The sequence below is a fragment of the Rhinolophus ferrumequinum genome, chromosome 10, assembly GCF_004115265.2.
Source record: "Rhinolophus ferrumequinum isolate MPI-CBG mRhiFer1 chromosome 10, mRhiFer1_v1.p, whole genome shotgun sequence".
Lineage (NCBI taxonomy): Eukaryota > Metazoa > Chordata > Mammalia > Chiroptera > Rhinolophidae > Rhinolophus > Rhinolophus ferrumequinum.
In genome coordinates this window covers 36,727,932-36,754,726 of record NC_046293.1, presented here as the reverse complement: position 1 = coordinate 36,754,726, position 26,795 = coordinate 36,727,932, and the positions used below count along the sequence as shown (strand labels likewise).

Here is a 26,795-nt window from a genome sequence, read left to right as displayed (position 1 = left end):
TGCTCAGACCTTTAGGCAAAATCATGCTGTAATCACCTGAAATAAAAGATAACTTATATTTAAAGTTAGTAAACCAGTTTTTAACAACTCACACTTAAAAAATACTTTCTATGGCAACTAAATTACTAGCACTAAGAAATAATTTATGACAAATATAAATTTCTTTCCGTTCATTCTAATTATGGCTAGAACTGCAGGCCGCTATCTTCCGAGTGACTTTTTCAAGTTAAAGAGCGTTAATAAATTTCTCATCAGCCTCCTTGTTCCTGGGCTGAGATATCTCAGTATCTTTACTTTCTTATGATTAAAAATTTGTAGTTCTGTATGATTCTCTTTTGAATTTCATCCAAAATCTTCACATCTCTCTTTGGTTTGGAGTTTAGTCGTGGAAAATGTATTGTATTAGTGACCACTGCACCGCATAATTGCTCAATTATCTCACAAGTCCTGCTGCGGTCCTCCTATTTATATACCCAGGGATTGTGCTTTTGTGTTTTACTGAGTTACATCACTGACTCGTGGTCAGCACATTATTCACAATGACCTCAGGAACTTTTTCTGCCCAACTCGCACATACCAGCCAGTTCTGATGAACAAGGAGTTTGTTTTAGTACCTAAGTTTCTCCATTTTAATCGGGGCGTCATTCTGGTTTTGGCCACTGTTATAAATTGTGTTCCCCCCACCTCAAAAAAAAATGTTGTATGTTGAAGTCAGCCCCCATTACCTCAGAATGTGACTGGTTTGGGAGATAGGGTCGTTAAAGAGATAACTGAGGTAAAATGAGGTCACTAAGGTTTAGGGCCCTGATCCAATATGACCTTTATCTTTATAAGAAGAGGAGATTTAGAACAGAGACACCGAAGAAAAACTATGTGAAGACAGGGAAAAGGCAAGCATCTACAAGTCAAGGAGAGGCCTCTAAGAAACCAACCCTGCCAACACCTTGACCTCAGACTTCTAGCCTCCAGAACTGTAAGAAAATAAATTTCTGTTGTTTGAGTCAGCCATTCTGTGGTACTTTGTTATGGCAGCCCTAGCAAACTAATATAGCCACTTTGCCTATCAACCAAGAATATTTGAATTCTGATCCTGTCTCCCAAAGTGCTTGATTCTGCTTGCAAAATGCAATCTGCTATTCTACTGCAGTTGATCTCTGGCACCCTGTTCCCTTCTGGGGTTATGAAATTAATTCTACAAGTAAAGCACCCAAAAGAGTTTACTGCACACGATAGAATCATGAAAAGTAAATTAAACTCTAGTTTTGCTTCTAGTTCATGGTTGACTACTCTGAAGGATTTCTGGGAAAGCACCCAGGAGCAGTTACGTGTACTGCTTTACGTGTCAGCATTAAAGGTGTCACCAGATACCCGATACTGGAGGATTTGTAATGAAATGAGCTTATGGAGGGAATGCTATACACAGCAAGTAAAACCAAGGACTGAACTGTAGGAAGCCTCGGGACTGGTAGAGGGAAGAGCAAGAGAAGTCAGAAATGGAACCAGAGAAGGCAGCTGATGAGGCAGGAAGAGAACCAGGAAAATGCTGGAGGAGCTTACCAATCAAAAGCCAGGGAGGAAGAAGGAGGGTCACTCCCATCTTCCTCCACCCCCATCTATCTATTAGCATCCCTAGTACCATTGGCCCCTAATGACTTACCTCAATAAGCCCAGCAGACATTTGCTGTAGACCCTGTCTTTTTCATTTTAACCATCTGGCAGCACTTGACATTGAAAATCATTTCCTTCCTTTTTGAAACCATCTTTCCTTTTGTCATAATACTCTTTTCTGGTTTTCTTCCTATTCCTCTGGTTGCACTCCCACTGCTTTTCAGTTTCCTTCTCCTTTAGTTACTCTTTAGGTGTCAGCTTTATTTAGGAATCTGCCTTTGCCCCACTTCTCACTCAACACATCTCTCTCACATCAGCCACTTCTATAGGTCTCCACCCTCATAGGTGGCACGCTATTCCCTAAACTTTTCCCCATACTTTGTCTCCTCCCAGTATTTCCTCTCTCGGTGACCCATTCTCAACAAGATTCTATCGATAACTGGTATTGTTTTTTAATAAACCAATTTCATTATACATTTATTTATTCGTTTATTTCCTCAACAACTATATACAAAGTGGTATATGCCAGACACTATTCAAAGCACTGAACTGTAATGTTAATGATCAAATAAGGTTCATTTACATTTTACCAGAAGCTTTCAATTCCTAAGTCTAAAGGAATAAGTAATGATAATAAGAGTTTACATTTTTATTCCACTTTGCATACTGCATACACACACACACACACACACACACACACACACACACACACATATATGATGTTTATAACAACTCCATGAAATAGATTGGGGAAGTATCATTTTAACCTCAGGAAATTCAAGCTCAGTGATTTTGATACAAATGTCTTGCTAAAAATTGGCAAAGCCAAGACTTGAACACAGGTCTTTTGGCTCCTAAGCAATACTAATTCCTTTCCACTCCAGACGCTGTGTTAGAGCTAGCTGTAACTCAGCTTCGAATCTAGAGGGAGCATGGGGTTTTCATGGTGTATTGGTTTTCTATTGCTGCTGTAGCAAAGTACCACAAACTCTATGGCTTAAAACCACATGCATTTATTCTCCTCCAGTTCTGGAAGTCAGAAGTCTAAAATGAGTCCCACTGGGCTGAAATCAAGATCCCTTCAGGACTGTATTCTCTCCAGAGCCTCTAGGGGGAGAATCTGTTCCCCTGCTTTTCCCAGCTTCTGGAGGCTTCCCGCATTCCTTGGCTCACGACCCCTCATCACATTGCCTTTTCTACCACTGCTTCCTTCACTACTTGGACTTCTTCCCTGCCTATCAAATCTCCCTCTCGCTCCTCCTTGGGAGGACCTTGTGGTGGTATCATTGGGCCCACCCAGATAATCCAGGATAATCACCGTCTCCAGATCGGTAGTTTCATCACATCTGCAAAGTTCCTTTTTCCATATAAATTCACATTCACCAGTTCCAGGGGTTAGGACCAGGATATCTTTGGGGGCCATGATTCAGCCTACCACGTATGATACCACATATGATGTTCTTCTGTACCTTGAGGGGACTACTGCTTTTTAACAAAAAGTCACTCCAGACCCCAGGCTCCCTTTCCCATCTCCTTGCATCCAGATGAGTTCATCAATGCTTCCTTCATTCAGCCCACAAACATGGAGCTCCTGGTCTATCAGGCACCATGTAAGGTATTGGGCGTACAACAAGCAGACAGTTGTATGAAGGAATGCATGAGGTATGATTAGAGCTTGTTTTGTCTGAGCTACTCAGCAGAGGTTTCCCAGACATGGAGTTGCTTGCGCTCAGTCTTCCATAGCAGTAGGAGTTTGTCAGGCACATACAGATAACTAGAAAGCATACAGGCAAAGGGACAGAAACTGTCGAAATCCCAGAAGTGTGAACCTCAGACTGTATTGCAGGAACTGTAAGTCGTTGTTCAGTACTGCCGACAAAATGTATGTGTGTGCACATTCGTGTGTGTGTGTGTGTGCATGCATGTGTGTATTAGGGACCTCAGATAGAGAGGGTTAATTATAGGGAATGGCATAGATTTTTTAGGCAGTTTATTTATTTTAACAAACATTTGAGTTTCTCTGAAAAATTCTAATTTTGCTACATCTCTATCCAATGCCACAGCATTTTTCTTATATCTGCAGTTACAAGTGGAAAGAAAAGCTGCACCTTATTGAACACACATGAAAACTTTTGCATAGGTACAATTATGTTAAAGGCTAACGTGGTAAAACTCTGTCTCCCTGAGTTGAAGTTTCGCTGTTTCAAGGAAAACTATCTTCAACCAATAGAGGTTTAATTCTGATCCTCTTTAATTCTACTACACATAGTAAAGGGAAAGCGGCGAACATGGTGAGCAAAGGAAATTCAAATTTGTAAAGAGCCATTTAAATAAAAAATCAGATTGGCATAAAAGAGTCCTGTTCTAATCTAATTTTGAATGCACAGCTCTTGTTCTCTCAGGACCTGGGATCAAGCTTCAGTCTGAAAATGCTCTCATTTTACTAATTTACCTACCTGTGTACAATAATTTCATGGTTAATATGTATTAATTTGGCTCATCAAACCACTTGCCTGGACAAAATAGAGTAAAAAAAAATATTTTGGAAGTGTTCATGGCTGTGTGTGTGTGTGCGTGTGTGTGTGAGTGTGACAGACAGAGATTGACAGAGAGACAGAAACAGAGACACAGAGAGAGGAAAGAAAGTCAGTCCTTATTTCTCAATCATATTTTGGGAGTTTTTTCATTAAGTTTTTGTCCTTTAAGGTAGTATACTATAATGTTCTTAAATGGAATACATGAATGCTAGACTTAAACCTTTATATTTGAGTAGAACTATGGATGGGATTCTACTTAAATATCTTAACTCACCTATATAGTCAAGGATTCCAAATGTACTTGTGTCCTTCCTCTCCCTCCTTCTTCATGTGTACTTTCTTTGCCTTTGCTTAGGTCTCCCTATCCTAAACAAAACAAAGCACACCCCCTTACTACCATCAAAGCAATCAAACAGCTTCCTTTGATCTTGTTAATCTTCTGCTTAACATGATTGCCTTTTTTCTTTTAACTCCAAACTTTGTGGTCTCACCTTCCTCATGACCTCCTCACATCCTAATGTATAATTTCTGTCCCAATACTCAACTAAAATTGCCCTTTAATAATATGTATTCTTAATTACCAAATGGGATATTTGTGCTTTGCCTCAGTTTTTCTTCTTCTTGACTTCCCTAGCATTTGATTATAAAATTTTATCTCTCCCTTGACCTCTCTAGCCTGCATTATCCTGGTTGTCTTCACTCTCCTCTGCTTCTTCTGACTCCTGCAAGCCCCTAAAAATAGGTGTTTCTCAAGGTTCTCTTCTTTCTTTAAAGGCATTAGTTACAGTGAGGATCTTACCCACACCCACAGTTTTGACTGTTAAAGGAAGATGGCTTCCCAATTTTCCTTCAGTCTCGACCACCTCAAACGTCTTACATTTAAAACCAAACCTAACATCCTTTCCTGAAGCTAGTTGAGCCTTGAGACGTCCTCCTTATATCTGATTAATGACACTATCATCTTCCCAGCCCAAACTAATAGCCTTGAAAATTTCTGTGGCTTCTCCCTCTCTCCCATCTCATGAGGTGCCAAGTCTCATGGTATCTACTGCCCTAAACCCTTCTCAACATTGACCATCCCATTTGTGTTATTCCCACTTTAATCAGCCTCACATTGCCTTTTTCCTGAACCATTACCCTAGTTTCCTAATAAGCCTCCCCCCCATTCTCTTCTTTCTTTAATCCAACCTTGGCCACTGCCAGCTCTAAGCCTGTGTTCAAAAGTCTTCAATGGCCTTGCATTGCTACTTAAGTAAGCGAAATGAAGGTGGCTCTAAACTGCATCTGTCAGACTATGGTATCTAGAATAAGAGGGGTAGTAGACTGTTCTACTGCACATTAATGTCTCAGAATTGTGTTGTATGGAGGTGTTTCACCTAATGGGCATATAAGAAACACAGAGTTCAGAGTACAGCGACAAAGATGTGGAAAGATCCATGACCCATGTCATATAGCCAGTGGTTAAAGAAATGGAGATATTTTGGCCACTAGAACCACAATAAAAAAATTTTTAAAAAACATAGCTGACTTCGATATTTGAATAACTGCCCTTGGAAAAGGACTTCTTTTGTTCCATGTGGCCATAAAATGTAGAACTTGAACAAATAAGGGGAAGCTATAGGAAAAATGATTTTAGCTCAAAATAAAGGGAAAAGGGAACTAAATAAACTTGGTGACAGGACTACTCAAGACGTAGCAGATTTTTCTGTTATCAGCAGTTGTTTTTAAAACTGGTTGTATTTGTAAGAAAGCAACAGAGTTGATTCAAGAATTATAATTCTTTTCAGTCATGCAGTTGTTTGTTTGTGTAGCGCTTTCTAGCCTAGCATGCAACACCAACCCATTTTACAGCTTTCCCTCTCAGTTTCCATACATGCCCATGCTAGTCCCTATTCTGTAATTCCTGACTTACAGTTTTTCCTTTCAAAATTTTATCATTGTTCAATGACCAAATCAATTGTTACCTTTTCTAGGAAAAATTTCCCTCCTCACACTTCAGACAGCACCATGCATACATAGTTGTTCTATTTCAAAACTTCATGTACATCATTTGTTCATTCAAGGCACTTAATATTCTTGCATGTTATTTATATATATTTCTCCTTTTACCTAATAGAATGTCAACTTATGAGTCAGGAATTATCTTTATATTGTTATAACTTCTATAGGAACTAGTATAATGGAATTCCTCTATTCATTCAACATATTTTTTTTTTCTTTTAAACTAAATCATCTCTAAGGAATCTTCCAACTTAAAAAGAGCCTATGAATCTGGTTTTTAGAACTTATTTAATAATGAATATACAAAAGACCTTTTTGTCCACATATTGACTATGCGTACCAGGAATCAGATATACTGATGTCAAACTGGTTTTGTAAGAAAGTTTTAAAATCTGATTCTGAAAAAGTAGGTAACTTTATTTTTCAAGAACTTATGCGACATTCCTATTTTGATATTCAACATATGTTCCTGATAGAATTTTTGAACATTAAAGGACTTGTACATCTGGTTACATTTTTATAAAATTAAGTGACACGAAATCAGAGCTCTACAAAGTTAAGTTGTATAATTAAGAAATCAGAAAGGTAAACAGTGAACTCTGGCAAGACTTAAGAAAGGGAACATCTTATTGTGATATAACAGAAGTTTATTAATTTATCTGTATCATTTCTCCTGGTGTTTATAGCAGTACAGAACATTTTCATTGGTGCTCATTTCTGTTTGGCAAATTGCTGCCAAAAGTCCAGATGTTTCTAAGTGTGAATTCATTGAACTTGTGTTGTCCAAATTTTAGAAGCAGGGTTGTTAGATTAGGTTAGATAAAACACACAATAAAGGAAAAAAAGAAAAGATTGAAAAAAAGAAAAAAGAGAAAGAAAAATACAAACAAACAAAAAGCCCAGAGCAACTTACATTGAAAACAAAGCCTGAATTATTGTTTCAGCTGCTCCCCGCCACACCCCCCTCCCCACTTCCTCTTCCCCCATCTGTGTTCAGTTCTCAAGCGACTCAAATTAGGGGGGTACTAAAAGCCAAATTATGAGTTGAAAGGCATGACTTTGGCCCTCCAGGAAAATCCAAATATATGGAATCTGGTAAGACAGTCTGATCAGGTCAGAAGTCTTTTTTACTTTTGATACTTCTTAGGAAACAATTTGAATCGTTTGACTGTCAGCCATTAAAAGGCCCTTAGGAAAAGCATGAAAGACAGCTCTTCCGTGTAGGTCTGAGACAAATGTGATGCTGCCAAGAAAGCGAAATGCTGTGTGACTCCTTGACCATATTGGCACCTCAGGAATGAACAAAACTCACTGATTTCCCTCTAGACACATCTTATGCTTTCTGCTGCTGTGTGCTTCTATCCTCTGATTTCCTCCTTCCTCTTGGAAACAGGAGAATGATGTATTTCAAAACAGTCAACAGGAAGGTTGTGGGTACTCTCTTTTTCAGTTGGATGCATACTCCAAAGAAAAATTTAGAATTAACAAGTTCCAACAGTCATGCTGCCCAGTTACAAGTCTGATTTCATACTTTTCTGGGAGATTGATGAAGAGGCTGAAAGATATTAAAATTTAATGTGCCCTCATTTCCCTTCTTTCTGGTATTATTAATTAAAATAAATTTCTAGATATAAAAGGAACATGGTTTGAAATAAAATTATTAATTAAAATAATCTGATATTGTTTCCTAAAACATGCTTTCTAACATATGGCCCAAGCATTAAGATGTTGACAGACCATTCAGGAAAGAATTAACTTGGTTTTCAGCAAGAGTAGAGCATGAGGACTGATTAAGTACTGATTTTATTTTCTTATAAATGTGTATCTTGTGTTCCAAAGGCATTAGCTTTGTTTTGCAGTAGAATTGAATCTTCTCTAGGGTTTTAATCTTCATAAATGTACCAGTTCTCTGTAGTAACATAGATGGGATAAGTGGTGGCTATTACAGCTGAGCCTTGGTATACGAGGTCGAACAATTAAGTTCGCGAACTCATCCTAGAAAAAGTGATACATGCCTCATGCTGAATATCATTATGGTCACCTTCGAAGTACTCCCCTTGGGAAGCTATGCACTGATGCCAGTGCCTATCCACCCTTTAAAGCAATTTTGGAACTCTTTCTGGAATGGCCATCAGAGCTGTCATCGTATTATGCTTGATGTCCTGAATGTCATTAAAATGTTTTCCTTTCAACATTTCCTTTATCTTTGCATAAAGAAAGAAGTCATTGGGGGTCAGATCAGGTGAGTAGGGAGAGTGTTCCAATAGTTATTTGTTTACTGGCTAAAACTCCCTCACAGACAGTGCTGTGTGAGCTGCTGGTTCATTGTTGTGATGCAAGAGCCATGAATTGTTGGTGAACAGTTCAGGTCATCTAACTTTTTCACACAGCATTTTCAGCACTTCCAAATAGTAAACTTGGTTAACTGCCTGTCCAGTTGTACAAATTCATAATGAATAATTCTCTGATATCAAAAAAAGGTTAGCAACATTGTTGCAACAAGTTCAAGAACCTAATTGTCAGACCTCATATACTACTTCTGCCAGGCAGGGACTCACAGAGAAGCAGATGTGGGTGGGATATCTGCCCACTGACTAATTGCTTTATGCCATCTACACTGTCTTAAGTCTAATTTGTAATTAGAAAGCATTTTTGTAATTATTCTATGTGGAATATTTAAATCTCATTATCTCTTCCTGGAAACTTGGCTAGTAGCTGGAACATCAAAAAATAATCAGATTCTTTATTTTTAATGTAAAATATTTACAAAATTAAATACGTAATGTATTCCCAAAAGTATACGTGAAGTACATGTAATTTAAAAATAAGTAAAATGAATGAATATATATCTACCACCCAGCTTGAGAAATAGAACAAATAGAACATTAACAATGTCTCAAAGTCACCTGTGCACCTGTCCCTAATCCCACTACCTATTTAGGCACCCTCAGCCACTACCCTGAGTTTTGCGTTTATCTGTTCTTTGCTTTTATTTGCAATTTTACCACTCAGGTATGTATCTCTAAGATGTGTATGTGTGTGTATAATTTTGTGAGTTTTTAATTTTATATAAAAGACATCATAACTTTTTTCCAGTGACTTGTCCTCTTTAACATGTTTATGAGATTTTTTCATGTAGGTATGTGTAGCTCTAGTTAATCTATTTCTGACTGTTGTATAAATGGAAATGTTATTCTTTCTCCTATTGATCAACATTTGGGTTGTTTCCAGAATTTAGCTATTATAAATGATGTTTCTATGAACATTCTTGTGCATGTGTCTTGGACAGTAATTGCTGGATTATACATGTCTTAGCTCTGCTAGATAATGCCCAGGTTGTTGTTGTTTTTTTTGTGGTTTCAGCAGCATATAAGAGTTTCTGCTCTTCTATACTGTCACCAAAACTTGATAGTCATATTTCTTAAGCACATTTGTGGGATCTTAATTGGTATCTCATTGTATTTTAATTTGTATTTGCCCAATTACTAATGATGAGCATATTTTTTGTTCAAAGTCCACTCAGTTCTAATTTTTTGCCCATTTTCCTATTGGAGTGCTTCACTTTTACTTATTGATATACAGGCTTTCCTCCCTTTTTAATTGTGATATATAGTATACAAACAAAACTACATGAAATATCTATGTACAATTTAATAAATAACTTTGAGGAATGTTTGTGTAAGTACAATCTATGTCAAGAAATAGCATTTCCAGGACCCCAGAAATCCCATGTGTCTCTTTATAATTCTACCCCATCTTTTGCTCCAGAGGGAACCACTATCTTGATTTTTCTAATAATCATTTCCTTGCTTTTTGATAGTTTTACTATCTATATATGCATTCCTAAAAAAATATAGTTTAATGTGGTCCAGTTTGAACTTTATACTGTACATACTCTTTTAGGTTTTGCTTCTTTAGATCAACACTGTGAGACTTAGCCTGACCTCATATCCTATCTTGAAGGGTCCAGGATTTGGATTCCATCTTACTTTCGTCCTACAGCTTTGCCTATAACTCAAATTTACATTGAATTGTCAATTGAGATTTAAATAAATCAAAAAAATAATACCCATCTAGATCCATTTATGTCTTCCATTTTATCCCAATTTACAAATTTCTTTGTTAATTCTAGATGAGTCAGGATATTTCACACAACTGCTAGTTAGTTGCTATGGTAGCAGATTTACCTTCATTTTATTGCTACCTTATTTCTGAACATTTTAAGTTTGGTATAATCATGAGTTACCTTTAATACTTCACATCTATTATCTCAGAGACATGGCCAGTTATTTCATAGTCTTAATACCAGTCTATATATAGTCTAAATATATACTTTAGGAGGTCTTCTGGGTTCATGGAAATCAAATATGAAATAGTCACATAAGTTATAAATATTCAAATTTTCTGCCCATGTCACGGTGCTTAGTAAACACTAATAAATAATTAGGACCCAAGCATATTGTCAATTATATATAAACTAATTTTTAAAAAACTTTACTGATTTTTACCTAGTTTTCTTATTCTCCGTCTCTCTTTCCTAAAATACCCACAGAGTTCAGTTCAAATTAGTTTAGTTCAACAAGTGATTACTAAGGGCCTACGCAATATCCCCTCTTCCAACCATAAAAAAGGAAGAAAGAAAAAAATTAATTGATTTCTTCTTCAGTGGATTCATAGTCCAGGTGAGAAGACATACGTATAGTCAAATAATTACCATGTAGTATAAGGGCAATAATAGAAGCAAGAACAAGGTGAAAGTCACAAAGAGGAGAGAGTGATGAACTCTATTAGAGTTCAAGGTGTTAGGGGGAGATATCGAGGAAGAAGGAAACATCCAAACTGGTTTTTGAAGGATGAATAGAAAACTTTCAGCCAGGGGAAGCAGATGGCCAAAAGTCTGGAGGTTACAATGAGTTCAGTGAACTACATGTGAATCAGTATTGCTGGAGCTTTAAACACAGAGGGAAAGCGTGGAGATAAGCCTCCAAAGTCCAAGGTCAGATTACGCGGGGCACTGTATGGCTTGTCAAGGAGCTGGAACTTTATTCTATAAGCAGTAGGAAGCCGTTTAAGTATGGGGAATGGTCAAATCTGTTTCAGAAATATTACCTTTAAGATGTTATGGAATTGAAGTGGTCATTTGTATAATAAGTATTAGGATTGGCTTGATTGACAGTAACAAAACAAAACAAAACAAAACAAAACACTGCTTTAAAAAGCTAGTCCAAAGATCCAGTTCAGGACTGATATAGTATCAGAGGCTCCATGGTGTCAAAGACTCAATGTCTTCCTATATTGTTGCTCTCCTTGTATGGCCCAATCTAATGTCAAAGATGGCAATATCCACCTTCCAGGCCTCAAATTTAAGTAGGGACACAATAAAAGAGGGCAAAGTGTGCCCACCAACTGTTTTTTTAAGAAGATTCCCCAGAAGCTGCCAACCATTGGCCAGAACTTAGTCACATGGTCACCCCCAGCTGCAAGGCAAGCAGGGAAGTAAGGCAGGGGGAAACAATGGAAATGGAGGGTAACTGGCAGTTTTTGCCACTGAGAAATAAGACAGTGGAAGCAAAGGAGGCCAATACAAAGACTGCTGCGGTACTGCAATGGGAGGATAAGGACTGTTCAGGCAATAAGCATGAGGATGGAAAGTGAAGGCGAGATCTGAGAGCTGTTTGGGAAGCAGAAGGGGTTAAGCATTTAAAAACTCGTGGATGGGGTGATGGCTTGTCATTTCTGGCTCCGTGACCGAGTAGATAGAGGTATCACCATGGGGCATTTTCACCATCATAAAACAAATAGAAGGGGGTGGGTCAAAATGGCATTTGTGCGGTATAAAGACTTTCTGCCTCTGACACTATCCTTTCCCCAGAGCTTCCTCCAAATGTTTGGATTTTACTTAAAAGCAGGAGAGATAACAATTACCCAACTAGCAGGATGCTGGGCCTTTTCCTTTTATTCAAGACAATAGGATAAGAAAACTTCCAGGCCTGTCACCAACTAGATGAACGACCAAAGGCAAGTGAGTTCACCTCCTGGGCCTTAGTTTCTACATCTGTAAAATAAGAAATTTGCGGCTAGATAATGTCTAAGCTCTCATCAGCTATAGAATTATTTGATTCATTCACAGACCCATCACCCATGTTAACAGCACAAAGTGAACAACCTGGCGTCACTCTAGCCATGCACGCCTTGACAATGGAAAAAGTAATTGAGGGGCAATATCTTAAAGTTCAAGTAAACACAATTTTCTGTCTAATTGTTTCACATCTCTTTTCACTTAGCTGTTGAAAACCTATTTTAGTATGGTCTGGGGTATTAAACTTTGGTAAATTTACAAAGTCTTTATTAAAGTGGAGGAGGTTTTGCCAATTGCATTCAAGATTAAAAGGTCTTACTTGGGGTGAAAAGGATTACTTTTCTTATTGTGTACATTAGTGTACACGTGGTAGCTAAAAATACTTTCCTTGAGTTAAGTATTTTCCCTTTTGGTTGAGTACACATTGTTCCACCTACTACAAAGGATTAAATGACCTGTTTCATCACAGAGCAAAGCGATGGCGGCAGCATGTGATTTTTGGCAGAAAGAACACTTTGTAATTGCTAATTTCCTTAACAAGCAAGACCCAATGACATTGCCTGGTTTATAAAATGCCAATGAATCTAGACTAACAGGGAGTTTTGCTGCGACGAGCCTTTTGGAAGGAGTGTTCAAATCCGCGAACTTGAATGCCTTATGGAGACATGAAAGAGTCCACAGGACACAATTGGTAGACTCAGGTGTTTGCTTTGGCCTGCGCCTCTTTTCTCATCTCCATTGTGTTCTCTGCCAACTGGCAGCTGTCCTCAAGGTCAAAATCTTTAAAAAAAAAAAATCAGCAACCTAAATGAGAACCAGTAATGCTTTCAGCAGGTATAATCCATTTTACTTCAAAAGTGTTTCAACTAGTCCTTTTTTTAATACAAAAAAGTTTGGAAATCTCATCTAAATGTAATATTTTAGAACTCATATCTAGCACCAAATTTGCATTTCTCAGCCAAGAAAAAATATTCCATACTGAATATTAGATCCCAGTCTACAATGAAAATATACATTTTCTAGGTGGCCAAAAGAAAACAAATGCAAATACGACTATGATGATATAACCAACTTTGAAGCCACAGTTTTATGTTTCTCAAGTTGCCAAATAATCTTCAACCCTGTAGGTTGTATTCTTTAATTAATCATTCTTTGCATGTGACAAACGGACTTTAAATTAAAATTTCCTTGTGCTTTATCAGAGCATTACATTTAGGCACATTTGCAGATATGGAACCTGGAGTTCTAGATTATAGCTGATCCCCGTGGAACACTGCATCCCTGATTAGGCCTATAAAGTACCTTTGATTATAAAAATCCATGATTTCTCAAAATCACAAATACTCTATAGGACTTTTGATGACCAAAAACTTGAGATGTGTGCAGGAGCCACTGTGCTATAGGGAAAAGAGAACAGGCTCAGTGGTTACACGGAGCAATACTCAAGGGCCAAGTTTGTCCCTTCCTAGAAAGGTAACATTGGGCAAACCAGTTAGCCTCTCTGTTACAATTAATTTGTAATTGTTTCAATTATACTTTAAGTCAGAAAAACCATAAATATGTTGCATATGTTAAGTAAATACCTATTTATGTATGTATATCTATCTATCTATTTATCTACCTACCTCCTACTCGCAGCTTAATTCCTGTAGTTGCTCAGGCCTAAATCCCTGGAGTCATATGGTCTCCTCTCCTACTCTCACACCTCATGTCTAGTCTCCCAGGGAATTCTGCCAGCGTTTCCCTCAGAACACATCCAGAATCTGACCATCACCTCCATTGCTACCCATGGTGATGCCCAGCGCCATCAGCTCTCCTTGGAGGAGGGCAATGATCTCCTCCTCTCTGATCTCTCTGCTTCTTGTTCTCCTTCAGGCTATTTTCAATACTGAAGGCAAAGTCCTGTTCTTAAAACAGAAGTTGGGTCCTGTCATGCCTCAGTTCAGGGCCCGCGGATGAGTTTCCTTCACTCTCAGAGTAAAGTCAATATCCTTCCCACAACCTATCAGACCCTGAGACCTCGGTATGGGAAAGGGCACAGAGCTTCCATGACCTCTTGAGAGCCCAAATCTCCATGTGTTCAGCAACATGGACTATCTCTGTACCCTGTCCTTCTGGGTTTATACAGAGACTTCATTTCATAGGCATGATTGATTAGATCATTGGCCACTGGTGATTGAACTCAATCTCCAGCCCCTCTCCCCTATCCAGAGATTGGAGGTGGGGGACTGATAGTTCCAACCTGCTAATGACAACATTCGTTCCTCTGGCAACCAGCCCCCAGCTTTTGGTTGGATACCTAGGAGCTTTCCAAAGTCACCTCATCAACATAACAAAAGACACCTTTATGGCTCTTGTAACTTAGGAAATTCCGAGGGTTTTAGGAGCTCTGTGCCAGAACCAGGGACAAAGACCAAATACATATTTTTCATTATAAACCGCAATATCACAACTCCCTATTTTCTAGGCCTTAATTTCTTCATCTGTAAATTGGAATAATTATAGTTTATACCTCGTGATTGTTGTAAGGATCACACAACTAATATATGGAAAGTACTTCAGAGTACTGTCATAAGAACAAATGTTAAGTAAATGTATTTAAAAAGTAAAGTCGGGCCAGCCCGGTGGCTCAGGCGGTTAGAGCTCCGTGCTCCTAACTCCGAAGGCTGCCGGTTCTATCCCCACATGGGCCAGTGGGCTCTTAACCACAAGGTTGTCAGTTCAATTCCTGGAGTCCCGCAAGGGATGGTGGGCTCTGCCCCCTGCAACTAAGATTGAACACGGCACCTTGAGCTGAGCTGCCGCTGAGCTCCCGGATGGCTCAGTTGGTTGGAGCGCGTCCTCTCAACCACAAGGTTGCCGGTTCGACTCCTACAAGGGATGGTGGGCTGCGCCCCTTGCAACTAGCAATGGCAACTGTACCTGGAGCTGAGCTACGCCCTCCACAACTAAGATTGAAAGGACAACTTGACTTGGGAAAAAAAAAAATAAATAAAGTAAATGTATTTAAAAAGAGGGACACTGCTTGTACTATTCCCAATTTGAGAAACTCAGGAGTAATTCTCAAAGCATTGTCCTTACACCGCATCGGTAAAATTCTTGTTTAAAAAGCAAATTGCTGAGCCCTATCCAAGACTTCCTGAATAAGAATCCCAGGAAAATCTTATTCTTTTTTTTGTTTTGTTTTGTTTTGTTGTTTGTTTGTTTGTTTTTTAAATTTATTGGGGTGATAATTGTTAGTAAAATTACATAGATTTCAGGTGTACAATTCTGCATTACATCATCTATAAATCCCATTGTGTGTTCACCACCCAGAGTCAGTTTCCTTCCATCACCATATATTTGATCCCCCTTACCCTCATCTCCCACCCCCCACCCCCTTATTCTTAACAGGTACCTAGGTAATTCCTTTGTGCTTTAAGGTGTGAGATGCAGTCTAGAGATAGCACCTCTCCACTGCTATAAATTATCCCAGGTAACTCCAATATACCCTTCCTTTCTATCCATCCCCTGGGCTACTGCCAGGATGGTTCAAGTACAGGATACCACCAAACTGATTTGCTACTGGCCAAGAGTTTCTTAAGAAGTCATTTATTAACTTATGCAACATCCCAAGTACTCCCATTGACCTATCCTACCTAGCTGGAACTCATTTATAATAGTTTCATTTAAAGAATAATTACCAGAGAATCTCAGCAGTCCCTTACCTTCTAAAGGGATGCAATTAATGGAACCCTGCATGCGTAGCAAATTTTAGCTTTTCAAAATCATAAAAGAAAAGCTATCTGATTGGTGCCTTCCGGGGCTACTTTGGTTTGTGTATCTCTTGAAGGAAGGGGCCTGTCTATAATTGCATCCTGATTCAGGACACTTCCATAGTTTCTAAGACTCACTTTTAAGTCTTCAGTTAATGCAACATTTATATACAGCATCTATTTCAGTTCCGAATTTGGAGAAATTCCAAAGTCTATGTAGATTCCCAAGAGGTAAACCACAAAGTCAAAGACCCGTAGTTCAAAGCACAAGGAGAGCAAGAGACCCGAGTTCTCTGAGTCAACAACATCCGCTTACCAGCTTTCCCTGAAACTAGGACCTAGTCGGGCAATCAGTTCTACTGCATCTTTTGGAGCAAAAAGTAATATAAGACCCGGTCTTAAAGATGCATTAGAGCTGATTGTCCGTCTAGGTCTTATTTTGGGGGAAACACGGTATTTAGCCAAAACTTTTAATTTATAGGACCCAGGCTGGGGCAGGGAACAGGAGCAAGGATCCCAAGAAATCTTTCAGAATTATGCAACTTTTCCATTGGTTCAGACATGTTTCCTGCTAAGGCTGACAGTGAGATTATTTTTAATTAATTATACAACCTTCTAAGCAAGTGTTTGGTCTGATTCTTTATAGGTTTCTGAGCAAGACTGTCATTTGGAGACAGACTTCTCTAAGGTGAGTTATGTCTTTGTATGCAATTTACTGATGAACAGATATGAAAATAATAGCTGATTTAATTGTTAAATTATGAAATGATAAGTTTGAAGGTAAACTTTGCATTTCAACTGGACCATCCCCTGTTGTCATATGTAGACTGGGCTATTTAGATCTGCAAAAAAAATGTGAAGCAGACTGTACTTGATGGTGAAGGGAGGAAACCCACCAAGCACTTGCCTGGAATTTTCCTTTTGGCCACTATAGCATTCTTATTAGATCCTGAAAATCCATAGAGAGCTACCACATAATCTTGTTCCTCAGTAAGGAAACACTTCATACTTGTTGACTATGGGACCCGTGATACCAGGTTTTTATCCTTTCACGTGGGTGAGGAGGAATAGGAGTAGAAGAGAGAAAAAAGTCAGGGGAAATAAAAGTAAATACATTTTCTAACACAGACTTAACTCTTTGTATCAATTGTTCTTATCTGTCAACTTTCATGTTAGAGTTAGATGCCTAGGATAATAAAATTCAATCAAAAGAGTGATATATTTGGAACAATTTTTGTTTTCTTAACTTTATGACTCAATTTTGTGACTTAGAGGTATTCAACTTCTTTTTGCCTCAGAATCAGCTTTCCTGGTCCTAATAGGTTCAAAGGGTCAGAGAACTAAAATAATCATGATTCTAATCCCAATCTTGACAGCTGACCTACCAACTGCATTACGTAGTTGCTCCTCATAGCTCATCAGCACAAGAGATGCCTTCATTGAAAATGGATTCAGATGTTTTAAAATCAGAAGCTTTGCGGATAAAACAACATTAGTTTCTGATTTGGCAAAGAGCTGTCTTGGGCCTCCGTAATCAGCAGAGATATGTGGGAGCACAGATGTTGAGGGGTCAAGGGAAGGGGTGAAGCTGGCCGTGAAGAATTACAAATGTGACATGAAATATGATCTGACACTTGAAGGGAAAGTCAGAGTTTTCCATTGGACAAAAGAGGATGGGGCATTTTAGGCAAAGGAAACAACTATATTAAACAAAGGCTGCATATGAGATATCCAAAATAGTCAAATTTATAGAATCAGAGAGGAATTGTGGTTTCCAGGGGCTGGGAGAGGGACTGGGGAGCTACTAACCAATAAGCATAAAATTTCAGTTAAGCAAAGTGTTTTAGTTCTAGAGACCTGCTGTGCAACATGGTACTTAGAGTCAACAAGTATTATATACTTAATCGTTTGTTAAGAAGGTAGAGCCCATGTTACGTGTTCCTACCACCGTAAAATAAAATTAAATATAAATATTAGGCTGGTGCAAAGGTAATGGCTATTTTTGCAATTATTTTTAACCTTTTAAACCTCGATTACTTTTGCACCAACCTAATAAATAAACAAGCAAACAAACCAAGGCTGGGCAGCATTGAGAGATGTTTAGCAGCCTGTTGTGGTGAGATTACGGGGCTTGTGGGGAATAATGGCCAGAGATGATGGTGGATAGTCGTTTAGGCCAGATCGTGGAGCCTTATCTAAGGAACCTTCACTTCCTTCCCTGCACATCAGAGAACCGAAACAATTACATGTATGCTTGAGATTATTTGGATGGGATTGTAGAGGACATACTAGAGTGAGAAGACCATTTAGAGGCTATTTCAAGAGTTTAAGAGAGATGCGATGAGAGTCTATACTGGTATTGTTGCAAAGAGAAAAAGGGATGCAAGACGTATTTTAACTATATGTAATGCCTGGTTGAATATATTGAGGTGGGGAAGAAAGAATCAAGAATGAGTCCAAAACACTTGGCTTGAGAGCAACTTTGTTGGTTTTCCTTGAGATAGTCCAGGCAAATGGAGATAACATCCCCAGTAGGTTTGGAAAGTGAGCAAGATAATGATCTTGGTTTTGTACATACTGTGTTTCCCCGAAAATGAGACCTAGCCAGACAATTAGCTCTAATGCGTCTTTTGGAGCAAAAATTAATATAAGACCCGGTCTTATTTTACTATTATATAAGACCGGGTCTTAGCTAACATAATATAAGACCTGGTCTTATATTAATTTTTGCTCCAAAAGATGCATTAGAGCTGATTGTCCAGCTAGGTCTTATTTTCGGGGAAACACAGTAGTACTCGTATGTCATGCAGAACACACAGATGGAGAAGTCAAATAAGCAATTGGAAACATAGATGACTGACAGTTCCTATTCTTCTATGTCATATTGTTATGGATATGGAGATACAAACACACACACACACACACACACACACACTCACACTTACTTGACAGACAACACACAGCCTAAGGAGGAAACACTTTGAAACGAAAATATGTAATTACTCCTCCTTTACAAGAACAGTCTGTTCTAGTTTTATGGTTTGAGTCAATTTATAGATCACATGTCATAATTTATAAACATCAAAATATATTCACACACTGAGTTTGGCTTATTTGGATATTTTATTGTGTTTGTAAGTCCAAGGTTAGGTCATGATTGCCTTATAGGTGAGTTTGATTTGCAAATATTCATGAGACAGGTCTTTGAAGAGTGTTTTTATTATTTTGCTTTAGTGAATGCCAAGACTGCATGCTGTTGTATAGTAACAGACTGCATATAACACTCCAGTACTGCCTGGGCAAATGATTACTAGGCGAATGGCTCAGTATTGGTGCATAGTCTGAATCAGCTCCAGTTTACACAAACGATAGTGAGTCTTCGTATCAATGAGCAGGATAATATTAAACAGCTCCCTCATTTACATGATTTGGCATTAAACCAATTCACATATACAAGTAATATATTGTGTGGTCAATATCTCAATCACACTGAAGGCACATTGTATTTCTGTTTGGTTACCTGATCTTAACAGGGTCCCAAAGGAAAACACTGCAGTGAGTAGTTTGTTCTCGCCTCCCTGTGTCACTGCTGTCCCCGCCTTCAGATACCTAGGTCCTCACGCTAACTCTGCTTGCCCAAAGGCCACCACTGCAGTATTTCAGTCAAGCCTGCCCTTTGCATGTACCCAGATCACCTTTCCTCCTCCTTTCTGGTGTCATTTAAACTCCCATTTAGAATAGCACACCACACTTTAGGGATTTAGGTTTATTCACAGTAGTATAAAAATAATCAGACAAACTCCCCAAGGTGTGTGTGTGTGTGTGTGTGTGTGTGTGTGTGTGTGTGTGTGTATGCGTGCACGTGTGTGTGCACACGTGCGCACGCGCACACATGCACACATGTATGCCCCATAATGTAAAATGTCTGCGTTCATGAATGACCTGCTCCCTTTGTGATGGGGAAAGAAAGACAACAAAGCAGGTAAACAACTAGGCAGGTGAGCAAAGCAAGAAGCCCGTCAGCAGAGTGAAGTCAGGCATTAGTATGTAGAAGGACTCAGCATATGGGGACTAGAGAAATGGGTTCTCACCATCTCTTCCCCAAATCCAGGTATTCTCCTGCCATGACCTTGGCAAGGCAGGACAATGAAACCAGCACAGAACCTCTCAGAATCTATTGTGAATGCAGAGGTTACTTCCTGACTGGTCTCTGGAAGAGAGGCTCTATTGGCCTTGGTCAAAATGTCAAAGAGAGAGAGATTTATTTTTACTTTCTATCTCCTTTATTGAGTTATTTGCAGACCTTCTCCATGCCTAATGTCAGCAACATATTGTATTCATTCTAAGATAATATTTTTTCACAATTTAGCACCTCTAAAATTGGGATGCATCATATGATCAATGGCATCCTACAGGTCTGACAATTAAGTTGCGAACTTGTTGCAATGATGTTGCTAACCTTTTTTGACATCAGAGGGACTATTCATTATGAATCTGTACCAACTGGACAGACAGTTAACCAAGTTTACTATTTGGAAGTGCTGAAAATGCTGCATGAAAAAGTTAGACGACCTGAACTTTTTGCCAACACTTCATGGCTCTTGCATCATGACAATGCACCAGCTCACACAGCACTGTCTGTGAGGGAGTTTTCAGCCAGTAAACAAATATCTGTATTGGAACACCCTCCCTACTCACCTGATCTGGCCCCCAATGACTTCTTTCTTTACCCAAAGATGAAGGAAATATTGAAAGGAAGACATTTTGATGACATTCAGGACATCAAGGGTAATATGACGATAGCTCTGATGGCCATTCCAGAAAAACAGTTTCAAAATTGCTTTGAAGGGTTGACCAGGCACTGGCATCAGTGCATAGCTTCCCAAGAGGAGTACTTTGAAGGTGACCATAGTGATATTCAGCAGTGAGGTATGTAGCATTTTTTCGAGGATGCGTTCGCAAACTTGATTGTCCGACCTCGTATGGCATTTGCTGTTTCCTGGATTGTATTTCTTATATAAGCATTTATATCCAACAGTTACCTAGGGACACTACTGACCTGAGACCACTTTAAATTTCTTCCTGAGGTTTTTGCCTCATACTGGTGTTTTAATTTGATTAGAATTGAGACATTATACCTATGTGAGTAATAGCTGTGTTTCAGAATCTGAAGCGAGATTTTTCTTTCTTTCTCCTCCCAGTGTTAAAGTTGACAAATGCAAACTGTCCTATGGGGATCCCAGCTTTATGCCAGGTTCTCTTATTAGATTTCCTATCTTAGACTTTTTTCCTTGTTAGTTGAGAAAATCAGGGAGCATCCTATAGCCAAAAGTATTTAAGAAACTTGATATTGGAATTGAAAAGGTTCACCAGGGACAAAAATTCTTCCCAGTTTCTTACTTCTGAGCAGCAACACTGTCTTCTTCAGGTCTTTGCTTGTCTTTCAGAGCCTGCCAACACCTTTCAAAAAGAGGCAGGTAATCACCCTCCAGAAGAATGATTCACTATGCAATTTGTAACTATAATGGGATTTGTTAATTTGTAATTTTATCAAGATGTAATTTGTGAGTATAGATTGTGATAGAGCTATAATTACGACTCTGGTGATTTTGTTCATTGCTTTTGCAAATACTTATATCTATTCTGTGCACTGGGGAATGCATAAAAATGCCCAAGAAATGGTTCCTGACCTCAGGGAGTTTGGAATCTATTATAATTGATAAGTCATGTGCAAAATAATTGTAATGTGATGTGATGTAGAAAGTAATGATGCCAGAGGAAAGGAATGGAAAACATGCCCCATGGATATTCAGGATAGAAAGAAGTCATTTCTAGTTTAGACAGAATCAAAAAATACTTTATGGAAGATGGGGGTTACAATAGTAATAAAAATAATAATGAGTACCATTTAAAAATTCTTTATTCACTTTATTTTACTTTATCCTTTATGAAATAGATATTAATTCCATTTTAGAGCTGAGACAAATGCTTTGGACGAATGAATAGATTTTTAGAGGCAGAAGCAGTGTTGGGAGGGCGTTGCTCATCAGTAGAAATAGAACAAAGACATGAATGTGGAAAAAGAATGGACGTATAGAAAGGCTCTACAATGCATGGTTTGATTTGCATGGAGCGTCGGATGGGTAAAGGCAAATAATAAGAGAGATCAAGCTGAATATTTTGTTTTAACTAGGTAATGGAGGAATAAAAGGGAGTTGTCATGGAGCGAGAATAAAATAACCTGGCAGGTAGTTTATCGTAGGGTAACAAAGGAGGAAGATTTGTCAAAGATGAGGAAATGATTTGGGGATTGTGTGTCCGGGAGACAGTGTTACTAGGATAAGAAATAGTAAACACAAAAGAATATGGGACATAAAGAGTCTGTCCTAATGGACTTAATTATAAGTGCCCTAACAGTGCCTGTGGTAGAAAAAGGGCTTGGGAGAAGGGCTAAGCAAGGTGTAAGATGTAATCAATTGTGGCAGGGTTCATAAAGTTCTGGATATCAAGGATAGTCTTCCTGGTGGGATAATCTTAGACCAGGATGTTTCAGACTCAGATCCAGTTCAGAGAGGTACCATGATGTACCGAAGGTGATCCTCATAGCTTGGTCCACCTCAGAGGTGATGCATGAAGTAGGTGAAGACCAACTGTCATGAGGGAAGACCTTTCAGGGCACAATGGGAGAAGCTGAAAGAAAAATTGATCCACAAGGAAAAGGATTGATTTAGGCTAAAATAATTGATTTAAGCCAGTTTTGTCCCACTGCTATAGTTAGCAATTTCCTAGGGTACAAGTTTGACCTTTAACAAGGATACTTTCCATTATACTGTCTGGTGGAAAAATTGCGCACCAAAGACCTGGGCAGAAAAATCAGCTAAAGAGCCTTCTGGGTGGGACTTCGAGTTCTTTCAGTGAAAGACTGAAATATTATGCTATCAGCCTATTTACGACTCTGTTCATTTCAAAGCATGACCTGAGGCATGAAGAAGGGAAAAGATTACATTTCTAGACCCTGTTTATTCATAGGGAAGGTAGTTGATATCTCCTGCCAGCCTGAATTCTCATTAATTCTAGGACTGGTCTGAGTTGTATTTCCTCTGTTTCCATCAGAGATTCCTAACAATTAGGAGCAGCTGAGTAGGGATGGAAAAGTCTGAGACTTGTGGTAGGAGTTGCAATTGCTGGATTAGAATTTAAGAGGAAAGTATAAGCTAGAGATTTTAGAATCATAAATTTGTAATAGTTGCAGATATGAAAAATGAATAAAGTTGCTGAAGGAAATAGGAAAGGGAAAAAACAAACAGAGGAAGAGCCAAGGATTGACACAAGGGGATCCTCTGAACTTGGAGAAAAAAGAGGAGGAAGGGGAATTGGACAATAATTTGGAGGGAAGGAAGACAAGAGAAAATGATATTATACAGAGACAGAGAAAGACGTTTCAAACAGAAGAGTGGCCAGTCAGGTCAAATGTTCCAAAAAGAGACAAAGGATCAAAGCCATTAGATGGATCTAGTAGGAGGTCATTGCAACCCTTAAGAGCAGTCATGATTCATCTATGAGTGAACAAATCATATCACAGTGGATTTAATGTAAATGGGCAGTAAGGAAATGAAAGCAGTATAGCCTTTTCTCCCCAAAGATATTTGGCTGTGGAAGGAAGGAAGGAAGGAAGGAAGGAAGGAAGGAAGGAAGGAAGGAAGGAAGGAAGGAAGGAAGGAAGGAAAGAAGGAAAATGCAAGCACAGTAGGTCAAAGTTGAGAGAAATATTTCTGTTTAATTTTCAAATCTTTGAAAATTTGTCTTTGAAAATAAGTCTACCACCTCTAATTTTTCATTGTCTTACTGCTTCTATTTCATGCTCTGGGACTTGGATCCATAGGGTCCTGGATTCAGTCCCAGGCTTTACCTTTTCTGTTAAGCACAAGCTGTATGATTTTGACAAATTACTTAATCATATGTGTTTCATGTACAGATGATCCATTTCCCTTCGTTGACTTTGTAATCCTTCTTCCCAGGTGAGGAGCTGATTAGGTCAGTCGTACCACTCAATGCAGAACACCCCTTTTGCAGAGTGGGGCCACCAAAACATTCTCAGAGGCACTATTCTATGTGTATAGGTTTTTATAAGATTAGTAATTGTGAGTCGGGAATAGTAAGACCACCTTACACTTGTATCATTCTTCAAACATTTACAAAGACCTTTCATAGGCATTTTCTCATTTAAGTTATGTAACATACTATGTGAAAGCAGGAAGAGATGAGTGAAGTAGCTATAAAAGATCTAGATAATGAGACCAAATAAAAATTGCCAAGTAGCAAAATAAATTTGGATCTCACCTTAAATTTGACATGCAACCTATGGTCTATAGGACTAGCTCTTTTGTCTAAGCACAATACTAAAGGGAGTCTTTCTTTTCTTGACTAAATATACCAGTGTAGTAAATAGTAGAGACAAATGGCATGCAAATATTTTATTTAAACAACATTAGGATAAGGTTTTAGTAATGGCTATCCAGGTAATTTGGACTAACTCTCCCACTGAAAACAAATAGAGAAGCTGGAAAAATGCAGCATAACTAAAGACACCAGAAAGCTATCAACTCAGCCAAGTATCGTGAATACAAGATCCAGAAGAACAAAAAATCTAGAGGGATAACCCATCTTTACTGTCATATTTACCTTAAATGAGTCAGATTATTTTAGGAAGAGTTGGTTGAGAGGATGAACAGAGATTCTACAGATTTATGGACATAATGAACAAATTTGGGATTGAAGGCCCAACAAAGAGAAAAAGCCCTGGGGACATTTCCCTCCAGACTTTACATTGGAACCTTGAAAGTCATACCCTAGGAGTAAGAATAAATTAGAAATAGACTGGGCTTCAAAGACTAAAACCCAGCTTCAAAGTATCTTAATCCCTCATTGATTTAATTAAGTTCATATGGACTTTTTAGCAACTCTACCCACCTAATATATATTCTCTGAAGGAATATAACATGACTTTAGGCCTAAATTATATCTATAATTTTTTCATAAATTACATTTGGTACTCAATCAAGAATAATCAGAAACATGAGGAAACAAGACAGGTGCCTAAACACAGACAGAAATAACAGATATAACGAATTTATACAACTCAGTAGCAAAAATAACCAATAATCTAATTTTAAAATGGGCAAAGGATCTCAATAAACCTTTTTTCCAAAGAAGATATACAGCAGATACATGAAAAAGTATAGGTGCGCAATATCACTAATTGTCAGAGAAATGCAAATCAAAATCACAATATCATCTTATACCTGTTAGATGGCTTTTATAAAAAAGACAAGAGATAAGTGTTGGTGAGGATATGGAGAAAAAAAGAATCCTATACACTGTTGGTGGGAATGTAAAATATAGGCAACATCTGCAATCAAAATGATGAATTTTGATATACTTCTCTCTGCGATTTTTATAAATTAAGGTCTGACAATTAAGCTCGCGAACTCATCCTAGAAAAAGTTCTACATACCTCATTGCTGAATATCACTACCGTCACCTTCAAAGTATTCCCCTTGGGAAGCTATGCACTGATGCCAGAGCCTTGTCCAACCTTCAAAGCAATTTTGGAACTCTTTTTCTGGAATGGCCATCAGAGCTGTCGTCATATTGATGTCCTGAATGTCATCAAAATGTCTTCCTTTCAATATTTCCTTTATCTTTGGGTAAAGAAAGAAGTCATTGGGGGCCAGATCAGGTGAGCAGGGAGAGTGTTCCAATACAGTTCTTTGTTTACTGGCTAGAAACTCCCAAATGGACAGACAGTACCATGTGAGCTGGTGAATTGTTGGCAAAAAGTTCAGGTTGTTTTCAGGTCATTTTCATCTATCTGTTTCACAGAGGCTTTTCAGCACTTCCAAATAGTAAAATTGGTTAACTCTTTGTCCAGTTGGTATGAATTCACAATGAATAATCCCCTGATATCAAAAAAGGTTAGCAACATCGTTGTAACAAGTTTGGGAACTTAATTGTACACCTCGTAAGTAGGAAAAAAATCAGTGGAGATACAAATGATCTGCATAACAATTTTTGCAGTTAATCTAATTGAGACATATGAAACATTATAAACAGCAAACTCAGAGTATGCACTCTTTTCAAAAATGTATGAACATTTTACAAAATGGAACGTATGTTAGCCATGAGGTAAACTCAATAAAATTCAAAGAACATAAATTATTCAGAATATGTTTTCTGCCCACAGAGAAATTTAGCTGACAATGCTTAACAACAACAACAACAAAAATAATAATAAGAATAACTAGAAATTCTTCAAATGTTTGGAAATTAACCAATAGCTATCTTTAAAGAAAACTATGTACATTTAAAAAATACAGTGCAGTAAATAATAATGAAAATACTATATATTGAAATTTGTAGAACAGTGCTAAAACCATGCCTAGTGGGAAATGTATATTTTCTAATATAGCCGTAATTGCCTATATTAGAAAATAAAAATGGGCTACAAAGCAATTTAAGTATCCATCTCAAATCTTCACAGAAAGAACAACAAAGTGAACACAAAGAAAGTAAAAAGAAAAAGTATAATAAAGAAAAATATACAAATAATTATATAATAAAGAGGATCAAAAGCTATATAGTTGGTTCTTTAAAAAGATTGATGACATTAATGAAGAAAAAAAGAGACAAATAATATCAGTAATGAAAAGGGAGATGACATAGATTCTACCAACATTCAAAATACATTAAGAGAATATTTTGAAAAATTTTGGGATAAAATATGGCTTACCAAAAACTGACAAAGAAGAAATAGAA

At 38.0% G+C, this 26,795-nt stretch overlaps 1 protein-coding gene across 1 annotated transcript in view; it reads left to right on the top strand.

The window, feature by feature from the left end:
- LMNTD1 (lamin tail domain containing 1) overlaps positions 1–26,795 on the top strand; it is a 265,429-nt gene that overhangs the window by 198,757 nt on the left and 39,877 nt on the right. Inside the window, exon 2 of the mRNA XM_033117964.1 lies at positions 16,627–16,668. Within this exon, the coding sequence (XP_032973855.1) occupies positions 16,627–16,668 (42 nt within the window). The remainder of the gene's footprint in view (positions 1–16,626; positions 16,669–26,795) is intronic.